Source organism: Pieris napi, chromosome 9 (genome assembly GCF_905475465.1).
Source record: "Pieris napi chromosome 9, ilPieNapi1.2, whole genome shotgun sequence".
Lineage (NCBI taxonomy): Eukaryota > Metazoa > Arthropoda > Insecta > Lepidoptera > Pieridae > Pieris > Pieris napi.
The window spans coordinates 11,334,491-11,359,598 of NC_062242.1; the positions used below are offsets into that span (position 1 = coordinate 11,334,491).

A 25,108-nucleotide genomic window follows, 5' to 3' on the forward strand; every position below is an offset into this window, starting at 1 on the left:
AAATATAAATAACTGCACGCTATCAGCGTTGGGTAAAAGAACCACAATATACAATTTTTAACGTGACAAGCACTTTTAGGCAAATGTGACATACACGAAGAGATAATACAAGTATTAAACAAAACAATTAAAATTACCAAAAACTAAACTAAAATCGATTTATTTTTTTATTCCAGACTCTTATGTCATTTAACTGGTATAATCATGAAGTAAGGTTATGTTATTAATAACAAAGTCCGTTTTACCATCTAAAACTATGAATAAAAACACATAATAGTATTTTAACGAATATAGACAAAATGAAACATTTTTTTCGTTTCCTGTAATGTTTGGTTCTCTGGACATACGAGGATATCATTCTAAAAAGGCGATATACATATTTTGAAATTGACAAACTAACAAATTTAATTTTGACCAAAATATTTTAAAAATCACACAAAAAAGAAACAATGCCATTCACCTCATACGTCACACGTAAAGGCTAAAGCCCTGACTCGCCGAAATCTCATTTCAGATTCTGTTTACGATAGTTCGGACGTCTGAAAATGTCATTCAACTATTATCCGAAGAATTTTCGCGCCAACGGCTGGGGTTGGCATCGTACTGCAAACACTGCGAAAGCGGTTCGCGGGTTTTTAGATAGGGAAAGGGATGGTGAACACAGTGACATCGTTGGAAATGGACTGTATCCGAAACTGCCATCGGAAGATGACTCCACGTTCAGTGGGGTCAAATTGTATCCCGCCTTGCCAGTGGAAGAGTATGAGAGTGGCGCTGTGGAGGAGGTAGTCGAGGAGGCGTGCGCGGCTGTCAATGTAGATTTGGCGGTAAGTTTTTTTTTATGTAAACAAAGGAAGTTCGGCTTCTGTAGTGTTTCTTTGTTTAATTGTTTGTGTCACCCAACCAATGTATAAAGTTACGTATATTAGTGGATTTTTATATAAGCTGACTCAACTCCCAAATGGGCTATTGGGCATAGCAACCTTGAGTAATCACCAACCTAGACTTGTTCCGCCAGGATCAAACGCACGCTAATCAGTGAACGGTTAAAAAAACCCAATTGGCTTACTGAAGACCACCTCCAATGTATGATTTTCAATGAAATATCACGATTTAATTGATATTGTTATTACTAATTTATAGAGATTAAATAATAATTACATATATTATGAGTAATCAAGGATTCAACACCCAATGAGTCATTCTAAATTACAGATAAGTCACCTTACTATTTCCGACTTCCTCAAAAGTAAATAAGACAACAAGTTTATAGAACTTAGATTAGATAATTATAATGATCATGTACAATGATTAGAAATACCTACTGACAGTTTAATATACAACAATATTCAATAAATAAATAATGTATTTTTCGAATTCCTTACAAACGAAATTATATGTTAATTAGTTTACAGACTTTTTCATACAATCGATACTAAGTAAACACTATTCTACTTTACCAATGAAACAAGTTCTATTAAACAGCTGGCCGGATTGTGAACCGACTGAATGACCGCGACCTTGACTCATAATAAATAAAAGAAAATCGTAACTTCAATTTTTTTAGGGTACTAGGTACAGATAATTTTGTTTTTAAACTTCGTAATTTAAATTGGTAATTTGCTTCTTATATAATATGTGTTTAAATGTTCTTTGTGCGTAGTTTGTTAACCATTTACGACCTCTAACGAAATGCATCCTGTCGATTTAAACGAGAACGGTTTTGACTCAGCAACTGTACTGTACTTCGTTGTCTATGTATCTATTTATTTGTTAAAGTTCACCACATTATACATAATGCTATATCGATAGTCATATACTATCATAAAAATCAGATAAATCTTAAGTTTTTTAACGTTTACAATGCCATTACAACCATAAAGATGCCAAGACTCCAAGAAATACAGTTGAATGCTAATATTATACTCTTAATAAAGCAGATGAAAAGTGACTTACTTGGAATTCCCCGAAATAAAAGCAATAAAATCCAAAATTGATGTTCGGGTTCGGGGCTTCTAATCTATTTTTTTTTGTACACGTGAAATGAATGTATTCATACACTCGAAAATACATTTAGAAATCGCGCCTCTGTACGTGGAAATTTTAGCAATTAAATCATATATGTATCTGGAGTTCCTCGAGAAAACTCGTTAACTTGAACTTTTTTGCATTTCCCTTGACATTCGAGTTATAGAGATTCCACTGTATAATGTATTCCATCTTTGGCTATATCTTTATTTTGGTTTTTGTTATATATAATTTAAGTTAGTTGAGCATTACGATATAAATAAATCCTACTGTAGCGACCTACAATCTGCGCTTACAAATTACTGTGATCAAAAGCGCTAACGTTGGAAGTTATTCTGGCCGCTAAGGACATGACTTCCCGACCTTACCCACTGGCCCAGTCAATCAGTGGTTTGACTGGCAGAGAATCCAGCCTTTAGATACGCATTTTAAGAATTGGTACGCTCTTTTCTTTCCTTCAAAAAAAGAGCGTACCAATTCTTAAAAGCCCGGCAATGCACTCGCGAGCCCTCTGGCATTGAGAGTGTCCATGGGCGGCGGTATCACTTAACATCAGATGAGCCTCCTGTCCGTTTGGCCCCTGTTCTATAAAAAAAAGATACTTCCTCCACACTACAATATCCCTGAGTAGCATAAGCTATATTTACAAAATATTTATTTAAGCCAGTAATAAATAAATGTCTGTACATTTATCCAATCTAATAATTATTTAATTATTAATTCCCCGTAAACATCTCTTATACAATCGTCTATTATTTATTTTGATTGCAAAGATAAATCTTATACTCAATTCATAATTATAAGCTGAACAAATGGTGGCCAGTGATCTAACAGTTAACCATCTGGTCTTACGAGTGCTATAAATATATCTATTTCCAACTCTGACGTGCATTTGTGTATATTGGAGTGTGTTAAGATCGTAAATGTACTGAAAAGTGGTATAAATAATTTACTAACAAAAATTCTTTAAAGATTTTTTTGTCTTTATTCCGTAATCCTACAGCTAACACAAATTATATATAACAAAAACAACATAAATATATAGCCAAAGATGGAGTATATAATATATACAAAAGGTTAAAGTATTTACAAAAGGAAAAAATTAATACATTTTATTCAATACTTTTAATACTGTTGATGGCTGTTCATTCATATCCAGCTTCTTTGTCGAAATGTATACGATCTTTGTGTTAGATACAGAGTATATATAATATACAATACAATACAATAGTATATATACATATACAATAGTCCTAGACTATATATGGAACTAAGTGAACTGTCTTTTGTTTAACCTTTTTGAACTATACCTTATTCCGATCCAATTCGACTTATGGTCCTTCAAGAAAAAACCGTACCAATTCTTAAAAGGCCGGCAACGCAATCGTCCTCTGGCTTTGAGATTGTCCATGGGTGGCACTTAACATCAGGTGAGCCTCCTGTCCGCTTGGTACATAAAAAACCGGAGTTATACTTACCGACTCGACTCTGAATAATGAAGTCAGATTTTAGCCTAAGATTTTTATTCGTTAACCTAATTGAATTAAAATATTATATTTTCTGAGCTGCATTATTACAAGATTTAAAAACTCCCATAGTTCTTTTACTAAGTACTTGTTTGCGTCCAAGTAACATGTATGACGAATCCCAATCTAGACTTTATAGTAGTATTCAGATAAGAGAGTCAAGGATAGATAACATCGGCATGATGCATTCATTAATCCTGAACTGTCCAAATTTTTAATAATTTCTTACTCACTGCATATCTCATCTCTGTCTTTTGTGCACTCTAACTAGGTACCTATAGGAGTCTGAGGAACCTGACAGAAAGTTCTGACAATTAAAACGTTGGTACAAATAACATTAGGAGCAGTGTTGGTCTAGTGGCTTCAGCGTGCGACTCTCATTACTGAGGTCGTTGATTCGATCCCCGGCTGTGCACCAATGGACTTTATATGTGCGCATTTAACATTTGCTCAAACGGTGAAGGAAAACATCGTGAGGAAACCGACATGTCTTAGACCAAAGTCGACGACGTGTGTCAGGCACTGGAGGCTGATCACAGATAGATTTAAAAATGATCATGAAACAGATTCAGAAATCTGAGTCCAAGACCTAAAGAGGTTGTAGCGCCACTGATTTTTTTTTTTACAAATAATGTTATTGATAGTTCTAAATAATTATTCACTGTCCAATATTATTCAAATTTCATGTTTTAGCATTGTCCATTGTCTTACAAACTAAAGATATATTTAAGAGAAAACACGCCAGTGCCTTCTCTATGTTTGACAGGCCGAAACTAATAATATGATAATTATTTCAGGAATTAAAATATTAGAAAACCTTGAGAATAACTAAGAATATAAAAACATAGAACTGAACTTCAGTTCAAAACTAAAAATAGATATGAGTTTTCCAAAGAATATAACTAAAATTAGCTGCCGCTCCCTATGAACATGACGTAGTGTTCCCTTTATAACCATAATGATATTTGAAACCTCATCTAATATTTAAAATGAGAACAATCTGTGGATAAAAAAAATAAACAAAAATGACAGGTATGGTATGGTATCTAGCCAGGCCATAAACCTACAAAAAAAAATATTGGTTGTTTGTAAAGTAGGTTTACGATCGAGATGTTTACGTGATAACGTCTTATTGGTGATATAAGTTTTTGGGAAGTAAGGAATTAATGAAGATAACAATTTTTTTCAATTTTAAATTACATCTATCGTTTTATTCACACTTTTGATGATAAATTTCGGGTGTAAAATGACAAGTTTACTTATTCGACTATGATATACATTTTTCTTCATACATTCACGGAATGACTGGCAGCGCCCGAGATGAGACGGGAGATCGGTCCGTCTCTCTCTCGTTATACCTGCGATCGCGCTCGTGAGGTTTTGGTGTGACACAAGTTTCTGAACATGTCACCCGACTAAAACGATTTTAAAGACGTTATCACGTCAAAAAAATAAACAAAAATGACAGGTATGGTATGGTATCTAGCCAGGCCAAAAACCAAAAAAAAATGACAGTTTACAAGATCAATAATACTTTGAATGTTTTATTATAGTTTGATTAGTTTTTCTCTCATTTCTCAGGAGAGATTTGGAAGGTGACAAAATAGATTGAACGATTGACTCTGTTATCGGGAATTGGCACTCTAACAAAGGCGGTTAATAATCATGACGGCATTAAACGACGAAAACCAATTTTAAAGCTCCTTTAATAGTCGCAATGAATTACAAAATCGCAATATTGCAATTGGAATCGCTATAAAATAACATTCATATTTGTGTGGTTTAATGTTTGATAAATAGAAGAGGAAATGCCTACGCTTATCACCTCGGGGATACAGTTATAATTAAAATAATTAAAACAGCTTATTAGACCATTTACTCGTGGGTAAAACCAGCAAAACTGCATTTGTTTCCGCCATTTTGTAATAGTGCCAAATTTTACAATATTTGTCATCTTCATTCAGAAAGAATGCATTAACAAAAATAATTTATATATATATACAGTGTTAACTCTTTATAACGTTATTCGTTATAAAGAAAAAGTCTATGTAACGTAAAAAATTAGTTAAATTTATTTGGTTTAACCCAATACCATACATTAATTCTGCTCTCCCTATAACGAACTCTCTATATAACGAATAAAATGGCTCGGTCCCTTGCAATTCGTTATAAAGCGTTGACACTGTATATATATCTATTAAGCGGGCCATAGACGGACCGCATGTTGCAGTCAAGACCGACTGCAATATGCCATATGTCTATGGCCCGCTTTAGACTAAAATATTGAAATTAATAATAATATAACAACTGTAAATATATATTTAATTAATACATGTCCTAATAGTTAATTAGGGTGACATTTAAAACAACTCCATCCATGCCCGTAGGCAACAGTATGTCGTAAAAAAATTATTACAAGGAAAACCATCGGTTAGGTTTTTTTATTATGGTTCATGACATACATTTAAAGTTCACCATAACGTGCCCAATTGATTATCAGATACCGCTACACATAATAATAACCATATGAAATATATCAATCAAAATCACATCAATACAAGTACATTTAGTACCTACTTAGTTCAAAACATTAAATGAGAACTATTTACGTTTTCGCGCTCTGACATAAAAGGCTTTCTATTCTAAATTCTAACATAGCCATACCTACTGACAGTATTATTCTAAAAGTATATAGTTAATATATGTAAGCCATTACGTAACGTAAGTATTCTACTATTATTTAACGGACGGCTAATTAATCAAAATTAGTATCTTGGGAATTTAATTATAATGAAGCTGCAGTAGACAAATACATGAAATAAAACTTAACAATTCACGTACACAGAAATAATATTTTCATAAAAACAACTAATTAAATACTTAAAAATACAAGGTGAATCACTTATTTCGTATAAAATCTCTGAGCTCCATACCTTATATGGTTTGGTTAATTCTCACATTGAAACTGTACCCATTTTAAAACCGATTACAAAAACGCGATGCAGGATTTCTTGTGTTTCACGCATTATCGGTATGATTGGTGATTGAAGTGTCAAATTTCAAACGATTTGGCTAAGCTGGGAAATAGTCGTATAGCTTCTGTATTTGGGTGTAATCTGTATCGTTCAAACTTTTTTATACTTTGTTTGTTATAGTTATAGACACACTCTATAGTCTATACATTATAGTATACTATATAGTCTATACACTAGACACTGAGCGGTTTTAAGGCAGTTTTTGCCGCGCACCGACAATATATGGATCCAACTGAAGTATGTATTTCCGAACCAAGACGACAAATCGACTAAAGTACTAATAAGGCCTTTACGAGTTAAGGAGCTTGAACTTTGAAACTTGAAGGACTCTAGAATAGTGAATACGTATTTCTTAAAAGGCCGACAACACATTTGCGAGCCTCCTCACAGTGTAAGTGTCCATGGGCACTTGACTTAACATCTGGTTTGCGCATTTTCCCCTTGTTCTATAAAATACTTATGTTTTGTATACACACTATCATTTATGTGCATAGCTATGAGCCTATGCTTACCTAATGTTATATATTTTTCCTCAAACCATATATATTAGCATAAATTAATCAGCGAATGCAAGAATTTCAATTCTTATCACATGTCCTGCTACCTTTGTTTGCATTACCATAAGAAGGCATTTTAACATTACGTCAATGCATAATCTGCATTTAATTTTCAATATTCCAATAAACGTCATATTTTTATACTATGTCTTAATATAGTATTATTGGTAAATTAGTTAGTATATTTATATTAGTTGGCCTAGTAGCTTCAGCGTGCGACTCTCATACCTGAGGTCGTAGGTTCGATTCCCCGGGCTGTGCACCAATGGACTTTCTATGTGCGCATTTAATATTTGCTCGAACGGTGAAGGAAACATTGTGAGGAAACATTTCTTAGACCCAAAAAGTCAACGGCGTATGTCAGGCACTGGAGGCTGATCACCTACTTGCCTATTAGATTTAAAAATGATTATGAAACAGATTCATAAATCTGAGGCCAAGACCTAAATAGGTTCTATTACGAAATGATATTTTTTACATGAAAAACTTAATTATAATAGGAACGAAATGCACGCCACCATCAGACAGCCGTCCTAATTTTAGTCTTCTGGGCTCATTCTGATATTATCTCCACTCTGACCTCCACAGCAAGGAGCTATTAAATAATTGTTGCAATGATAAAATTAAAACCCGTTCTTGCGAAATAAAGCAGCATTGCCGACCAGTGTAGATCTTCATCTATACTTTAATCCACTAGTGGCTAAAGCAAGCGACTCTCAATTCTTAGGTCGTACGTTCGAATCACGGCTGTGCACTAATTTTTATTTCTATGTGCTCCAATAACACTACCTTGCACGGCGAAGGCAAACATCGTGAGAAAACTGGAATGTCTTAAAACCCCAAACATTTGCGACATTAGTCAGGCACAGAAGGCTGATCAGCTATTTGACTATAAAAATAAAAATGATCGAAGAAACCTATACCATCTGTGATCTAGACCCAGAGTTGTAGCGCCACTGGATTATTATTTTATTGCGAAAATAACAATAAAAATTTAAAAATGTAAAATACTCAATAATTAAATAGTACAACGATAAGGATCATAATTTTTTTTTTAAATCATGAATAACGTAATAATCCTTACGTCATTTCATCCGGCTAACTGTAGTATAAAGCTACTAAGAGCAAAAGTCGATGTTTATAATACGAACATATTCTTTCGCTGGTTCGTTTAAAATCATCCGGTTTCTTCGTTGTATAATGTCAATATTGGAATCGTGAATTGTAGAATGAGCAGTGAAGTGTCAGATGTCAATATTCGTTCAAATTATCTTGGTGCGGTTGTGTTGAAAATATTTTATCTAAATTATTGTATTAAATTAGTAAAAATGGTGTTAAATTAAGGTAAATTCACCTTAGATTTGTTGCTATGTTATATGGAAAAGTTATAAAAATAGCCTCTCAATAGTATGTGGAAATAATGAATTAAAGTAGTAGATGCAGCTTTTGTATTTTTCGATGGGATGACCTCACCAGTTAGATTTGTGACGATAATGAATTTATAGAGCTTGGAAGAAATTTTATGGTTGTGGTAGTGTAGTCCGCCGTTAGTTTTAGGTTGGACTCGCCATTGACCTGAATTTAAGTAAGCAATTCATTAAAGGCTAGACACTTTTAGAATGTAATTGTACACCCACATATGTAGTGTATGTAACACGAGCTTTTAACTCATAAATAAAATAATTGATATTAGCACTTTGCTAGTTTAAAGCATATCTTTTAAGTAAAATTTTATAGATCATATTCTGTAGCAGTATTATTATTAATAATTAAATAATTTTGAGTTCTAGAAGTTTAATCTAAATTTTGGGATCTTACTTTGAGTCATTCTATTTGGCAATTTTATACATCAAGAATAACTTTTTCATGTACATAGTTTCTGAGATAAAAACATTGTAAAGCCAATTAGCATGTTTCTAGTATGATGTCATAACATACTAGGAATATGACTGCTGACCAGGCTTATTACATTTTTTGTAATTAAATATGCAGCATACACTTGTAGTAAAATATCTTATTTTACTAATACAATGTTTTGTTTTAGACAATATACCTACCTTAATTTTGGATGCTATGCATATTTAATGTTTATAACACTTCTAAGTTAAAGAATCTCTTTTACTCATCTTTATTCTTATTAGAATCATTTAGATATATAAAATCTAAATAGTAAATAGTAATTTTCAAAAGTATCATACCATACAACAAACAGAAAAATATTTTTCAACAGTCACTGTCAAGATGTCATAGAAGTGTGAGAGTGAATGGTCAATATGGCGCAAAATGGTGGTGATTTTGGTGCAATATTGCAAGGTGCAGGAAAACAAATTTTCAACCAAGGGGGACAGGCGTTACTCAATTATGGGGCACAAGCATTGGGAAACATCATCAATGAGGTCTTCCAAAAGAAAGAAGCAGAACAAAAGCGGTTTTTGCCAAGCATTAAAAATTATAAAGTGGTATGTTTTATGCTTAGTAATAATAAATAAAAATAAATCAATGGCGCTACAACCTCTTTTCGGTCTTGGCCTCAGATTTCTGAATCTGTTTCATGGTCATTTTTAAATCTAATAGGCAAGTAGGTGATCTGCCTCCAGTGCCTGACACACAACCTTCCTCACGATGTTTTCGTTCACCGTTCGAGCAAATGTTAAATGTGCACATAGAAAGAAAGTCCATTGGTGCACAGATGGGGATCAAACCTACGACCTCAGGTATGAGAGTCGCACGCTGAAGCCACTAGGCCAACACTGCTTATTATCCTTAGTGATACCATGTCTTAAATACCTTATATGTGACTAGGAAAATCTGTAGTATGCCTTCTTTTACTATGAGTATTAATGTATACCATTGGTTTATTTAAATATGTAGATGTAAGTACTAATTTGAATTTCTAGTCTGGAGTAAGAACTAATTTTACATAGTCAGAATTTGACAATTAGAAGAACCATATGTGGTTGTGAAATATATTTATACAAGTAATCAGGATTCGGAAATTAAATATGATCTCAGCTTTAATGGAATTCAATCAGCAAATAAATCCTAATTATAAGAATTACCATTTACCACCCACATAGTTCATTCACACCTTTATTTTAATGTTGGTCATCCTTACTTCCTTTATAACATTTAATTAAATCGAAATATATAAGGCTACTGAACACCATCAGTGGGGCTCGGAGCATATGTTTCACAGACATTTCTGTGTATTCTATAGATTATTTACATCCGTACCAATGAAATAATGGAGGCTGTGAATACCATTTATTCATTTAAAAAAAAATGTGTGTGCAGGGCACCAACATTCATTACCTATAGAGTAATTTATTTTCCTAAATATCATTATACATTTTATATTGTAATGCAACAAAGTGTAAATAAATAAATATCACAAACAAAATAGACATGTGATATTACCAACAGGGAATTTATGTGATTTAACTGTCCGTTAACCTTATCCCAGATGTAGGAAAACGCGTTTGATTAAATTCTAATATAAACAAGAAACGCATAGTGTTTGATCTGGCGGTTTCCTCAGTCGAAGGTCGCGATGTGTCATAGTAATTACTACGGTTTGCGAGCTATGTTTACCCCACCAGAGTCTATTACACTTCAGTGACTCAACTTTACAATTTAGTTTGAACACGTGATTTCTGACAAGCACCTTGTATAATCACTATTGTTTAAAAACATACACATCTTTCACTGCAATACAGGAAAGGGTAAATTGTCAATTGATAAACTATGGGTTTTCAATTTTAATTAAACTTTTAATAGTTAACTCCTATAAAAATCTTAATTCACATATTATGTAGCGTTCAAGCTTTTGTATATGTTACTGTAAAGCTCTAATTCCTTGTTTTATTAATTGATGAAGTCTGTAAGGTTTTTGTGTAAACTGGGAGATTAATAATTTATATCTAGAAATATAGAAGAAACCTTTACTTTAAAACAAAATTAGGGAATATTTCCTATTCTATCGGTACAATTGAACCGCTAACAACGAACTTCCCACGATACGTAATGTCTGCATTGAACAAGACTCACATTGTCGAGTTAGACGCGTATAAATTAAATTGGAACTAGCTCGATTTGTTGCCCCATATATTTTGTTAATTATCATAATAGTATCTCAGAGACCTGTTATTTCTTGTCTAGTTCTATAATAATTGTATTACACGCTCGTATAATTTAAATTACTATATTAAGCTAGAATATAAGGATTGAAAAAAAACGACGGGTTGCACTCCGGGAGTGCCGGCAGAAGTGAAAACTTGAATATTAACGTTGTGCATTTTTGATATTTTGGAATGGTTAGGGTATAACTTTGCACGAATTGCTTTAATTATAAGTATAAAAGTACTATCATTTATGTGGTAAATACAATATTTATTTATTGCGCTATCGTACACAAACATGACAATTTATATCACATTAAATACGCCGCGCCAGCTATCACTCTCCAACCGTCTTACGAATTTTCGATCAGGTCACGTGTCCTGACGCGAGTTTAACATTTTGTACCCATTCCAAAAATTAAATGTACGACGCCGCTAAAGAAGTTTTCACTTCAACATGACAAAAATGATGAAATTAGAAAAATAATTGTCACTAAAAATGTTAAAGAAAGTATTCCCTCGTAAATACAGATAAAAGGATTCTACCGTGAGTTGGAAGTGCAAAAATAAACTCTGACATTCTGCCAAAATGTAAGAGATGGTAACCAGTACACAATTAATAGTCTAAAAGTCTGGAACAAAATAGAGATACTACTCCTAAAATTATGTGCGATAGCTCATTGGATCCGGAATGACGTCTAGAAAAATGTGCTAAAAGCGTGTATTAGCACATAAAAAATTGCAAAAGTTATAGACCATTAAAGATGAAAAAATAATGGCATTTAGTTTTTTGCCAATATTTAATAAACTATTAATATTTAAGAAATTTCAAATAAAGATTCTGAAAGAAGAGGAAATTTCCAACAAGAAACTCCTGACTCCCGGAACTCTATCTCCATTATTTATAATGTTAATTTAACGCTAAAAATAGGTCTGCGGGTGACATTTTTAGGATTCGCGCGTGGCGTCAAAAGCGACTACGGCACATTAATTAATTTATTTAAGGTATTGAATATTTTTTTTTAAATTTGAAAAAATTCTGGTGTGTTCTGAACACTATAATTAATTTATTCCCGTTGAAAATTTTACTTAAAGTTAATTTTTCAACAAGTTAAATAATTGTTAACTAACGAAATTTTCTCGAACGACCGTCTTAATTGTAAGTGAAAAAAAATGTTTAAATAATGGTCGTAAAAATATTTCGCTTCGTAGAGCCTTTCTTACATACATACTTAACAAGATCGTGCCATAAAAGTTAAAAAAATATTTATACTTTGTTTATAACAATTTTTTTACTTAAACAAAAACTTAAAAATCCATGTAATGATGTTAAAAAAAAATTTTTTTTTCTCAATCATCATATAATCGTTTTTTTATTAATACAAGATATTTATTGATTTGCAAAAAAAAAAATTCCCGCCATTTGTTGATAAATTTTTTTTAAACAAATTGATTAAATCAATATTTAAAAAAAAAATTTTAACACAACTTTATTACATTAAAAATTTTATGATTTAAAAAAAAAAATTTTCCTTAATAACAATTTTTAATTGTTTATAATCGTTTTTTTTAATTTTCTATTGTTTAAATAATTAGTTAAGAAATTTTTTTTTCCTAAAAATCATAATTGACAGTCTTCTATAAAGTAACAGAAAAAAAATTTTTTTTTATCAACAATTCTATTGTTTATTAACTTACCAATTTGTTATAAACAAATATTCAACTTTTGTTTATTTTTTTTCTAAAACTTCTAAAATTAACAAAAACAACCATATATAACAAAGTATAGAAAAAAATTTTTTGTAAATTTTTTGATTATCATGAATATTACTTTTATTTAAAATTAAAAATTTTTTTTTCTATACTTTGTTATATATGGTTGTTTTTGTTAATTTTAGAAGTTTTAGAAAAAAAATAAACAAAAGTTGAATATTTGTTTATAACAAATTGGTAAGTTAATAAACAAAAGAATTGTTGATTAAAAAAAATTTTTTTTCTGTTACTTTATAGAAGACTGTCAATTATGATTTTTAGGAAAAAAAAATTTCTTAACTAATTATTTAAACATTAGAAAATTAAAAAAAACGATTATAAACAATTAAAAATTGTTATTAAGGAAAATTTTTTTTTTTAAAAATCATAAAATTTTTAGTGTAATAAAGTTGTGTTAAATTTTTTTTTAAAAATATTGATTTAATCAATTTGTTTAAAAAAAAATTATCAACAAATGGCGGGAATTTTTTTTTTGCAAATTAATAAATATCTTGTATTAATAAAAAAACGATTATATGATGATTGAGAAAAAAATTTTTTTTTTTAACATCATTACATGGATTTTTAAGTTTTGGTTTAAGTAAAAAAATTGTTATAAACAAAGTATAAATATTTTTTTAACTTTTATGGCACGATCTTGTTAAGTATGTATGTAAGAAAGGCTCTACGAAGCAAAATATTTTTACGACCATTATTTAAACATTTTTTTTCACTTACAATTAAGACGGTCGTTCGAGAAAATTTCGTTAGTTAACAATTATTTAACTTGTTGAAAAATTAACTTTAAGTAAAATTTTCAACGGGAATAAATTAATTATAGTGTTCAGAACACACCATAATTTTTTCAAATTTAAAAAAAAATATTCAATACCTTAAATAAATTAATTAATGTGCCGTAGTCGCTTTTGACGCCACTCGCGAATCCTAAAAATGTCACCCGCAGACCTATTTTCAGCGTTAAATTAACATTATAAATAATGGAGATAGAGTTCTGGGAGTCTGGAGTTTTTTGTTGGAAATTTCCTCTTCTTTCAGAATCTTTATTTGAAATTTCTTAAATATTAATAGTTTATTAAATATTGGCAAAAAACTAAATGCCATTATTTTTTCATCTTTAATGGTCTATAACTTTTGCAATTTTTTATGTGCTAATACACGCTTTTAGCACATTTTTCTAGACGTCATTCCGGATCCAATGAGCTATCGCACATAATTTTAGGAGTAGTATCTCTATTTTGTTCCATTTTCAACTTGTCGACTAGACTATAATAGGAAACTAACGAAACAATTAAATTTATAATCTAATGAAATGATAAACAGGAAAAATACTTCGATGCTTGTCATATTGTTCTTATGCGACACTCGATCTTACCTGACTCATTTTTACTATTTCTACGATCGATTTATATATTACTAGCTGCCCTGCCTGCTGCCTTTTTCCATTTTTTCTCTCCATAACAACCTTCGTTAGACTTCAAATAATAAATTTATAAATACTCTAATTGGTCCAGCCTTCTTCGAGTTTTGCGCTTAACATACTTTGCGATTCATTTTAATGTATATAGATTTAAAACTTAAACGCTCGTATTACATAATACTCGACGTTACGAGATCGAAGTGTTTCTCACGTATATTTTTATAGGAAAAATAAACGTAGGTTGCGGTGATTATAAAAATTACAACAAAAAACCTTTATATAATAATTTTAATGCAGGAAGCAAAAATAAGAACATTTGTTATCGTTTCAAACCCTTGTCTATTGATTGAGGGTTGCATTAGTCGAGACGAAATGACATGAAACTCTTGCTTCTGAACAATTTATACTAAAACCATACACTGTCTAAACAATTGATTTGGTCAAGTACCAAGTACTGTGATGAGACGTGTACGTTGAGGAGCGTTCAAGTATTACGTAACGAATTTTGGGGGAGGGGGGTCCTTTTCTAAAACGTTACGACGCGGGGCGGGGATTGAATTACGCGTTATTGTTAATATTATTTTCGACTTTCCAGTACTTTACACAACATAATGGTAACTTTTAGGTATAAAGAGTCACTGGGTGGTCACGAAACGTTTTACCATTGGGTACAGAAAAACGTTACGGCGTGTTACATGGGGGGGGGGGGTCAATAATCTCCAAAAATTGTGTGACGTAATACTTAAACGCTCCCTTAACTTATATATAACAAAATAATCCAATAATTTGATAGCATTTATTGAACACTAAAGCTGTTGAGAATCGCAAACAAATCGTTAAATGTACAATCGTATTTTCAGTTCGTTTCATAGGGCATGTAAAATTGTTGTTAATGTAGAACAATAGTGACGCTACAACTTATGATCTTGGCTAGACAAGTAGTATAACGTCATAGATCTGTCGCAGCTTAATAAGCTGTTCAATTAACAGCCTAGCCTTTTAACTAAACAGGGCCGTTTAACTAGCGGCCTGAAAGATATTATTTTCATGATGGGTTATATCTAAGGTCGCCGTATCTTATCTGTCCTTGAATATCCCCAAACTTTCGTTAAGGCGATGAGCAATTCTCTTTATCGCTTTTCATGAAAATTTCTTTGTCGTGACTATTATACGTCAGGTCGGTATTGATAACCTAAGTACATTTGACACACCTATCATTAGATTGTCTATACACTATACAGAAAAATATATTTCAGAATTCTTATGTAGGGCTGCGGGTGGGAACTTTTTTGTGGCTCTTTCTTTGACGCTTAGGTCGAATCAACTTGTCAATTGAGCTTTGACACTTTATCACAGGGGGCCTACCATGAACTTTCTTAAAACAATCCAGTTGAGATGCAGTTGAGTATAGGTACCTAAAGTCAGTAGCATTTTTTCGTACCATGACCGCCTATAAGCTGAAATGTATTGGCATCGCAAGAACGAATGAAAGAACGATAATTTGTTTGATGTTTCTATGTAAGTTTTGAAATTTAACTTTCAAACTTTATTTGACAGATGTTTCTATAAAAATAAGTTTTAAATAATTCATCGATCACAATAAGCTATTATATGTCTTAATATATATACATATTTATTTAATATAAAACTATTCTTTTCATATATTTTAAACGTTTCCGCCAAATTTTGATAGGAGCTTTCAATACTTTGGTGTTTACAAAATTTCAGTTTTAAAAATATAGTTTTACAAATTGTTTAACTTATAAAATAATATAATGGGGTAAGTATTGTTCACAAATTTGTTTATTAAAAATAAATACCTATATCGAAGTTAATTCCTGATATAAAACCCTTTGCAAAAGATATTACAAATCAACTTATTACTCGAAAATCATAAGTAACTATAATAAAAATTAATTCCTTAAAATTTTACAAATTAAGTTTATACGTTAACTAATTCGTATAGTAAAAATAATTATATTTTCTTTACAGCTTAAACTGACTGAAATATCTAATATATAAAATTCCCGTGTCACAGTTTTCGTTGCCATACTCCTCCGAAACGGCTTGACCGATTTTGATGAAATTTTTTGTGCTTATCCGGTATCAATGAGAATCGGCCAACATCTATTTTTCATCCCCCTAAATGTTAGGGGTAGTCCACCCCTAAATTTTTTTCTTATGTTTTAGACAAAAATTTTAATTTCTATTTTTTTATGATACATCATTAAAAAATACATACAACCCCTAATTTTCACCGCTTTACGATCAACCCCTATTTTTTATTATAAATGATGGCAAAACGACGTTTGCCGGATCAGCTAGTATGAATATATGTTTATATCCAATTGAACATTGCCTGAAGACATCTTTTTCTATCTTGATTGAGTCATCCTAACTAAATGAATACTGTCATTATAATATTTTCAAATGGCTTATTATTTACACATTATAAATTTGAAAAATACCTATGTTTTTTTAAACAACAGCAGAGGAGAATAATAAAAATTCATTAACATAATGAGGAAAAATTTAATTATTATAATTAAATTATTAATATTATATTATTATCACCTAGAGATATGGCATTCTCATTTATTGTAAAAATGATATATTGGGGAATTATGTTTTTGTTAGACATGCCTAAATAATTAATTGAATATTATTGGACAGTTTGTGCAATTATTTGTACACTGAAATCTTCAACGAATCAAAATCGTTAATCTATAGCAAATTATAAACTCGATCTACGATGTCGGTAGAAGGGCATTGCCGTCTTGTTTCAATCTCCGTCGATAATTTAATAATTTATTTATAATCACACTTTCCCAAAATATCCGATCCGATTTTTTGTTTCCTATATTAGCCATAGTAGATACATCTTATTATTTTAACTTTATCAACAAGTTTTAATTCAAATATTGAATTTTATTGGTTCTAAACTATTATTTGGACATTTCGATACAAAAAAGTTGAACAGAAGGTAACTTTTTTAGAATCGCTTATTCTGTCATAGTTTGAAGGCGCAACTGTCAAATTTCGGTTCAGCCGAGCGGTCATGGTACGAATTTTCATACAAATTGAATAAACGAAATCTGATAACCGCTAAGCTTACGTGGGAACCTAAACTGTCTCGTTTTTTGGATGTCATGGTACGAATTAGCGATGCTATTAGTTGTAGAAGAGCAATAAGAGCTCATGGTAGGGCCCCAGACTTCAACAACAACAGACAAGTATCTATATCAGATACAGTTAAACAAATTACATTATTATTGTCTGTGTATTTTTTCTTACCTCATATCCATCCTAACAAATCGATATCAACTAATGCTTTCGACGTAGTTACTAATTATAATTATTGCGTTAGCTTTTAGCTAATTGGTCCCTTATCTAATTATGGGTTTTATTGTACCAACAACAGGTCCTTCATATAATAAATTTAAACCACGCCTCAGTTATGACGTATTGTGTAGTATAGGGGTGAAGTCTATGGCCATTTTAATTTTTTTTTCTTCTACTAATAAAATTATGGCTAAATAAATACCAATAAACATAGAACCTATATATATTCTGTATATGTGTTTGCATGTTAACATGCATTACGGAAAAGCTTTTAATCGACTGTGGTTGAGGTTTGTGTTTATTAATACTTCGTTATCTAAAACATACATAAAAAACAGGTTACATAAGTAATAAGTCAATGGGCGGTCTTATCGCTAACAAGCGATATCTTCCACCCAACCCTAGTAAAAATAAAAAATCACGTGTATCCGAAATTCTAACTAAAACTAAAAAGTAAAAATAATAATATTATTATATACGTTGCTATTATACATTTTAGAGAGTCTACGCCTGGCAGGTTTATCTTCATAACTTAACAGTTTTTCACCAAAGTAGGAAAGGTTTTTTTTTATTTGCATTAATCTCCAAGACATTAGTTCCCATCGACATGCTTATTAAACGTATTAGACTGTTTTGAACAGCTCCGTCTAGTCGTGATAGAAGTAAATGGTCATATCCCTATGGATTTCACACCTGTATATAGTTATACTGTATCCATCACTATTTAAAAACTTGTTATCAGCAATTTATTTAGTCAGTCACGACTATATTTTAGCGGGGTGTGGACATGTTATAAGGACTCAATACGTAATTAGAACAGTGATAATGATTGTTTAAATAGTCTAATTGTTAAAAAACTATTATTGATTTTGTTACAAGGTCTATCGTTAAAAATTAAAATTGGTTTAAGAATGGAGGTAGAGGATAGTTGTGTTCAAATATATGCTCACGATGCGCGCAATATTAGTACTCATTTTGCGTCCCCAAATATTATTAATGTGTTTGAAACCTGGAAAAAATCCGTAGAAACGAAGAACATAAAAGAAAATAAAGGAGGTCAAAAACCTGATAGTACTGGAGACGAAAAATCTGATCAAAAAAGATGGGCAGTCCCATGGTTTAAAGGAAAACAAGAAAAACAAGAAAAAACTGTCAAAATAAAAATAATTCCTAAAGTTAATAAAGTAGTAACGTTTAATGAGAAACAAAAAGTGACTTTAGCTGATAATGACACACCTAATAAGAAGCTATTTTCTGTGGTTGAACATAAAGAGAACAATTTGAAATTACCCCCATATTATAAAGGAAGTAATATGTTCATGCCGACAGGACAAAAGTTATACTGGGTTTGTTAATTTACATACATTAAGTGACTAGAGACAGATTATTGTGATATTAATAAGTATAATCTTAAATCTATATCCAATTCTCAAAACTAAATCAGTCTTGTACTTCTAACTTTCGTCTCTTTCTGTCTAGTTAAGTTTACGCTATGATAAAAAGAGGTGCTTTAGACGATTTTTAGTGGTGTACTTTTTTAAACGGTGATAGTAGTTGCCTATATTATTTTTATAAATAGGAGGATATATAATGCTACTTTAGATTATAGTTCTTACATCTGATTTCTACCAGTATCGTCTGTTATAAGTATTACAAAGTCAAATCATGTATACTCTAATTTTCATTCAACTTCATTCAAAAATAAAAAGGTATATTTTTTATTTTGGAACTCGAGTTCCAGTAGCCACCAAAATAACAAATATGTATCTATTTTAATGCTTTACTTAATTCTCATGTAGGACTCGATAGAGCTTTAAATTTGAAGGTCTAACGGTAATTCTTAAGTTTATTTGCGAGCTAAACAAATGTGTCGAATTAAGAACCTTTTCTGTAAATCGTGTAAAACAGTACGACGGATTTTGTTAATCTTATATTACTCGTTCACACACTTCTTAAATGGACAAAACTAACCAAGATTTCAAAAGAACTTAGTTCAGATAAGCGTTTAAACTTTAAACAATCGCTACCTTTGTAAAGTTAGTTTACAACTAATTAATATTCAGGTTAAAAGAGCTTGTAAAAGTGAGCATTTACATAATGGTATGAGTGGCAAGGAGAAGTAGAGATACAACGCGTCTTATGAATTCGGGTTTTATTTTTAAGCCCGGCTGGGTCTAATCTTTTTCGACCTCATTTATAATATTGTTACATATAATAATAATGACAATTAAACCTCTTTATTCCTTGAAACATTCATCCATCTTTATAAAATATACACGCACTTAAAATTGTATACAGAAATAAATTATATTTTTCTTCCAAGGACCTCTTATAGAGTATAGGCCTCCTCCAATGAGCTCCATCTCTCTTTAAACTTGCCATCCCACCGTACGGACGGCCTCTCTTTTTTTTCTGGTGGCCCTTTCCGCCTTGCCTCTCTGTCCATCTGCATTTGAGCGAGCGGTGTGGTCCGCCCACATACAGATATTTATAAATGTTCAAGAAATGTATCATAGGCATTAAGAATACAATATTTGTAATAATGACAATATCTTCCAGCTCGGGGAATCACGACCATCATCATTTGGTCCGGCATCATACCAGGATTTCAAGGAGATCAAATCCAGTTGTCTGGCCGAAGGAAGACTATTTGAGGACCCTGAGTTTCCAGCAACTGACCGGAGTCTGTACTACAAGGAGAGGTTGGACCGCCCCATCACTTGGTTGAGACCTGGGGTGAGTTATATAGATACTAGAAAATTCAAGTTAATGAATATTTTTTTAAAGTCTATACACGGCACTTATAAGCTGAAACCATCTTATACATATACATGTCACTTTATTGACACTAGGTACTTAACGGTATTTTGATTTTTTTCATGAATTAAATTTAATAACAAAGACGAAACATTCTTAGATAATCTGTTTGTTAAACATTTAATATTCTATGAATAACATCCAAAAAACGCAGAACGCTTTATGTATATATGTTTTTTATCTACCATAAGGTTCGGCCATTGCGGCTAAACTCCAGCGATCTTTATATCGATATAATGATAATGTACAAGTGTGTACAGTTGCGGTGTTATTTCTCTTCATAACTCCATGACTCAATAGAGTATGGCGAGATCTGGAGCTCATTTAAAAGCTTTATGTACTACGAGACCCTGTTAGCATAGGGAGCGTTCAAGTATTACGTCACGCAATTTTTGGAGATTATTGACAAACCCCATGTAACGCGCCGTAACGTTTTTCTGTACCCAAGTATAGTAAAACGTTTCGTGACCTCCTAGTGACTCTTTATACCTACAAGTTACCATTATTTGGTGTAAAGTACAGGAAAGTCGAAAATAATATTAACAATAACGCGTAATTCAATCCCCGCCCCGCATCGTAACGTTTTATAAAAGGACCCATCCTCAAAATTCGTCACGTAATACTTGAACGCTCCCTTATCCATAATTGATTGTTACATCATCTTGTATTGCCCGACACGTCATGAACTGAATACGAACAAACTAGGCAACCAAGTCCTTGACTCACCTAATTTTGGGTAATTTGTAATTATGCTCAATAAAGTAGATAGTGTGTGACTAAGCTTATGTCTACTTGAAGATTAGCTGTAAATTATTTTTTTAATATTCTATTGTTTTAATATAAGTCATGAAATTCAATTTCTTAAATGGGTATTAAGGAGTTCATTCAATCGTACAGATTTAAATTTCATTGATAACAAAGCTACTCAATAGATATCACACATCCAACAGACAATAGAGGAACCAAAGAAGGAAATAGAACTTAGCAAATATCAATCAGTATTGTCTTTTATTGACACAGAAAAACTTTTACTTAACTTTTAGACATAGAAAAACACTTTTTAACGGATTTGAAGTTATGTTTTATTATAGGTTTCTGCAGTGCGTGCGGTCACCGTGACCACGCACGCTGTAAAGCACGCGAAACGTCGGTTAAATTTAAAATTATGTAAAATAATTGTATAATGTATAATAAAACATAACTTCAAATCCGTTAAAAAGTGTTTTTCTAAATATCAATTACTTAAAACGAACTTACTCGTTTGTGGAATACCCAAAAATAAAAAGAGCAATAACATAGACATAGAGAATTGAAGAAAACAAAGCAATTTAAACATGTTGAAAAGGATAATACAAAATGTGCCAAGAAAGTTATTATAAGTAAAGAATTTTACAGGAAATCGTAAACGATCCACAACTCTTCGTGGAGGGCTACAGCCGATTCGACGTGCAACAAGGAGAGCTTGGGGATTGCTGGCTTTTAGCTGCCGTCGCCAATCTCACGCTGTATAGGAAGTGAGTTTAATATAATATATAGCTAGTATAATATGAGATACAAAAATTTGAACAAATACAATTTTTTAAATATTAGGTTTAAAGACATTTATTCTCATAACATACAATAGTCACTTACATCAGAACTTATATACTAAAGATACAATTTATCACGTCGTGGGTCATTGAAGAGCTTTAAGGATGAATTAGCGAACTAGAACTTGGGTGGACTTTTACGTAGTGAACTGAGAACACTCAAGAGATGGTCTTTTAGTTTTTCCCCACTCCACTTCCCCAACGCTCAATGTTTTTTACCGTAAATATTTAACATGTAAGTGAAAATAATAGCGAGCCGTAATATGCATAATAGAACAGATTACGAAAGGAACTAAATATGGCAAATTGAAAAAAAAAATTCTTAGGATTGTTTCCTGAAAATTACGACTACTTATTTAATACAAATAAAATTTTCATTAAATACAAACTATGTAGCACACACTTCTACATATAGACTGTATATGTACTATCATATTGCGTGGCGACGCCAACAATATAATATAACAAAAATAAATAGCCCGCGGCCAAATAAAAATAAATCGCAAAATATGTTGCTAAGCTCAAAACTCGAAGACAGTTGAAATCCAGGTATTTTGTTTTTTGTTTATTCCTAGAACTCTGAGCTTTTTATGAAGAGTGAATATAAAAAAAAAGTGAAAAATTTAGTTTTCATTCCGGAAAAGCTAACAGTGTCTTTGGGGTAGCATAGCAAAATGTTATATAATAAGTTGGTATGTAGCTACTAAAAAGGTAGGCTAAGTAAAAAATTAATATCATTGCGAAACGCAGTTCGCGGTGGCTTTATAGTTAAGGTTACACTTAAACTAAATAAATTATTTATACGTTACAAACATAATTTATATTACAAATACAAAACATTATTAAAAATGAATAAAAAATAACAAAGTAAGCATACCCTTTTTAGCCGTCGTATAGTGATTATTTTTTTTGGTGAAAGATTCCACTATATTTCTTATTGATATGGTTGTAAAATTAATCTTCAATTGCGGCATTATATAATTTTCGTATTCTTAGAACGTTTAGATAAAAACAGAAATGCTCTACTCATATACAGTTTCATAGATGATTTCCTTTTAATAAATTAATTAAAAAACCTAAATCATGCTATTATTTCTTTTCGTTGCAGCCATATTTCTACTAATTATTGTTTCTGTAATTTTCAGACTCTTCTTCCAAGTTGTTCCGGATGATCAGAGCTTCGACGAAGAGTACGCTGGCGTGTTTCATTTTCGGTTTGTATTTATACATTTTTATAGAAAAAACCACTCCAATAATTGTTCAATAATTCAATTTGGAATACCTACCTTATTCAAACTTTCAAATTTAGGCGGAAAAAAAGGAGCAACAATTCTTAAAAGGCCGGTAACGCACTCGCCAGCTCTCTGGCGTTGAGAGTGTTTGCCTCCGGTTCTAAAATGTTTTTGTCCTTTTCTTCTATCGTTTCTAGAATTTAAACCAAGCCAAATTTCCTTTTGTGTAATATTTAAGTTAACCAGTCGTGGTTGTTACTAGCCACAGATTTTTTATAGTATACGTCTCGTTGCAATTACGAAAGGTTTTTGAATTTATCTGGCCCCAAGCATTTTATGAGCATTTTTTTTTTAAAAATAACTCTTAGATTATAAAGGCTTACTTTAAATCAGTATTACCAATTTAAAAAAATATCGTTTTAGTTTCTGGCAGTACGGTCGCTGGGTGGACGTGGTGATAGATGACCGTCTACCAACGTACAGAGGGAAACTGGTCTTCTTACATTCTTCGGAGACCAATGAGTTCTGGAGCGCTTTGCTGGAGAAGGCGTATGCCAAGTTAGTATTTTACAATTACATACAAAAACACTTAATTTTATAGCGATTCTTGAAGAAATTAAATTACTAATAACTTTTAACTATTAAAAGTTCCAGAATTATATAAACGCTATAGTGTCATATATACAGGTTGTTCAGAGTGTGTAGTTTTCATTTACAGGATGTACAAATCTACCGATATCTGAATGAAACATGTTCTTTTGTCCTGATTACCAGTACATATTATTTGATATGGAAATTAAAAACATAAAATACGTGGGGTCCTTCAAAAGCGTACCAATCAAAAGGCCGGCAACACACTGGCGAGCCCTCTGGCATTGAGTGTCCATGGGCGGCAAAATATAAACGACTTAGGGTCCTTCAAGAAAAGCGTACCAATTAAAAGGCCGGCAACACACTCGCGAGTCCTCTGGCATCACTCAACATCAGATGAGCCTCCTGCCAATTTGCCGAATGTTTTTAAAAAAAAATATATGCACATTGAAATTTGAATGCATATTTCCTGGGTTTAGATCCCCACCACTTACGGAGAGCTGATCAACTTTTACACGCAAAACGATTTTTCTGTCACCAATTAAAAGGCCGGCAACACACTCGCGAGCCGTCTGCCATTGACGAGCCTCCTGTCTATTTGCCCCCTGTTCTATAAAAAAAATACATAGGCATATTTAGTGAATATAGTTCCCCACCACCTACGGAGCGCTGATCAAGTTCTCCACGCATTTTTTTAATTACCTATTACGTCATTATAGTAGTGTTTATAAGTAAATTTAATACAGGCTCCATGGATCGTACGAGGCCCTCAAAGGCGGCTCCACGTGCGAAGCTATGGAGGACTTCACGGGTGGAGTCACGGAGATGTATGAGATGAATGATCCGCCACCGAATCTCTACACTATACTGTTGAAGGCCTATGAACGGAATTCCCTTATGGGGTGCAGTATTGAGGTAGGTACCCGCTTTGTGTATTTGGCATAATATTAGAAAAATCTATGTTTCCCCCTTTTATATATAGAATCGCAATCGCAACATTTGCTCTTCTCTGATTGATCGTAGTAATATTCGTACTTTTATTCGTAAAGTAATAATTGTAAACTATGAAAGAATTAAAACAAA

The 25,108-nt window shown here is 31.9% G+C and overlaps 1 protein-coding gene across 7 annotated transcripts in view; it reads left to right on the plus strand.

Annotated features, from left to right (window-relative positions):
• Positions 1–506: 506 nt before the first annotated feature.
• LOC125052264 (calpain-B-like) overlaps positions 507–25,108 on the plus strand; it is a 38,379-nt gene continuing 13,777 nt past the window's right edge. For 2 of the 7 annotated variants that reach the window (XM_047652985.1, XM_047652990.1), the window contains exons 1-7: positions 8,363–8,490; positions 9,377–9,605; positions 20,356–20,532; positions 22,009–22,127; positions 23,348–23,416; positions 23,858–23,992; positions 24,772–24,940. In XM_047652985.1, the coding sequence (XP_047508941.1) occupies positions 9,411–9,605; positions 20,356–20,532; positions 22,009–22,127; positions 23,348–23,416; positions 23,858–23,992; positions 24,772–24,940 (864 nt within the window). In that variant the 5' untranslated portion in view covers positions 8,363–8,490; positions 9,377–9,410. Of the gene's footprint in view, positions 828–8,362; positions 8,491–8,517; positions 8,732–9,376; positions 9,606–20,355; positions 20,533–22,008; positions 22,128–23,347; positions 23,417–23,857; positions 23,993–24,771; positions 24,941–25,108 lie in introns of those variants that run through there. The other 5 variants (XM_047652983.1, XM_047652988.1, XM_047652987.1 and 2 more) reach the window with 4 other exon arrangements.